Below are 900 nucleotides of genomic sequence, written 5' to 3' on the forward strand. Positions count from 1 at the left end.
AGGCGGAGTCGGACCCAGTCTGAGGCGGAGTCGGACCCAGTCTGAGGCTAGAACCTGCGCAGATCTCCACAGCTCAGCTTCTCTTGTCAGACACAAAAACACTTTTGTTTTCATGTTTGTTTACTTGTTACCCGTGCGACTTGACATTATCAATGATCGCAAACCATGTTTCAAAGGCCGTACCAGACACGTTAGGTGTATTTGCACAAAGTATCGGTATCACTGATACTAGCCAGAGTTTTACTCAGTATCAGTATCGGAACAGAAACCCTGGTATCGAACAGCACTACTTGTTGGGACTGACTCAGCATCTTTCTCACCCTCCTTCCTGTTGGCTCTGACACCCCCCCCCCCCCCCCCCCCCCCCCCCCCCCCCGCGCCCCAACTCCCTACCCCCTCCCCCTTCAGCTTATCCAGCCTTAACCTTGCCCTCCTCTGTCTCTCCCCCTCCTCTGCCCCCCCTGACCTCCTCAGGACGAAGACAGCAGCTGTAACGGCACCTCCTCCACCATGCGGGTGGTTCAGGACTACTCGGCGCTCAAGGAGAATGAGATCTGCGTGTGGCAGGGCGAGGTGGTCCAGGTGATGGCCACCAATCAGCAGAACATGTACCTGGTCCACCGACCAATCAACAGCCAGTCCCCCGCTGCCGAGGGCTGGGTGCCGGGACATGTCCTCGGCTCGCTCACAAAGCCCATTAAAGACTCGTTCTCCACTTCCTCCTTCCCAGCAGCTGTGGCAGATTCCAACATCATCAAGTAAGTCCCCCCCCCACACCCCCACCATGTCCCCCTGTGTCCCCAATGTCCCTCCCGTCTCCCAGCAGACACCACTGGACTGGATGAGCAGTGCTGAAGCTCTGCCTGTTTTTGTTTGTGTTGTTTTTTTAATTGACTCCCC

At 56.2% G+C, this 900-nt stretch overlaps 1 protein-coding gene across 1 annotated transcript in view; it reads left to right on the top strand.

The window, feature by feature from the left end:
* Window positions 1–786, top strand: part of LOC119419437 (kalirin) — a 69,599-nt gene extending 68,813 nt beyond the window's left edge. The window contains exon 31 of the mRNA XM_037686739.1: window positions 475–786. Coding sequence (XP_037542667.1) covers window positions 475–762 — 288 coding nt within the window. The 3' untranslated portion in view covers window positions 763–786. The remainder of the gene's footprint in view (window positions 1–474) is intronic.
* The last annotated feature ends 114 nt before the right edge of the window (window positions 787–900 follow it).

The sequence above is a fragment of the Nematolebias whitei genome, chromosome 13 (genome assembly GCF_014905685.2).
Source record: "Nematolebias whitei isolate Nwh7 chromosome 13, NemWhi1, whole genome shotgun sequence".
NCBI lineage: Eukaryota > Metazoa > Chordata > Actinopteri > Cyprinodontiformes > Rivulidae > Nematolebias > Nematolebias whitei.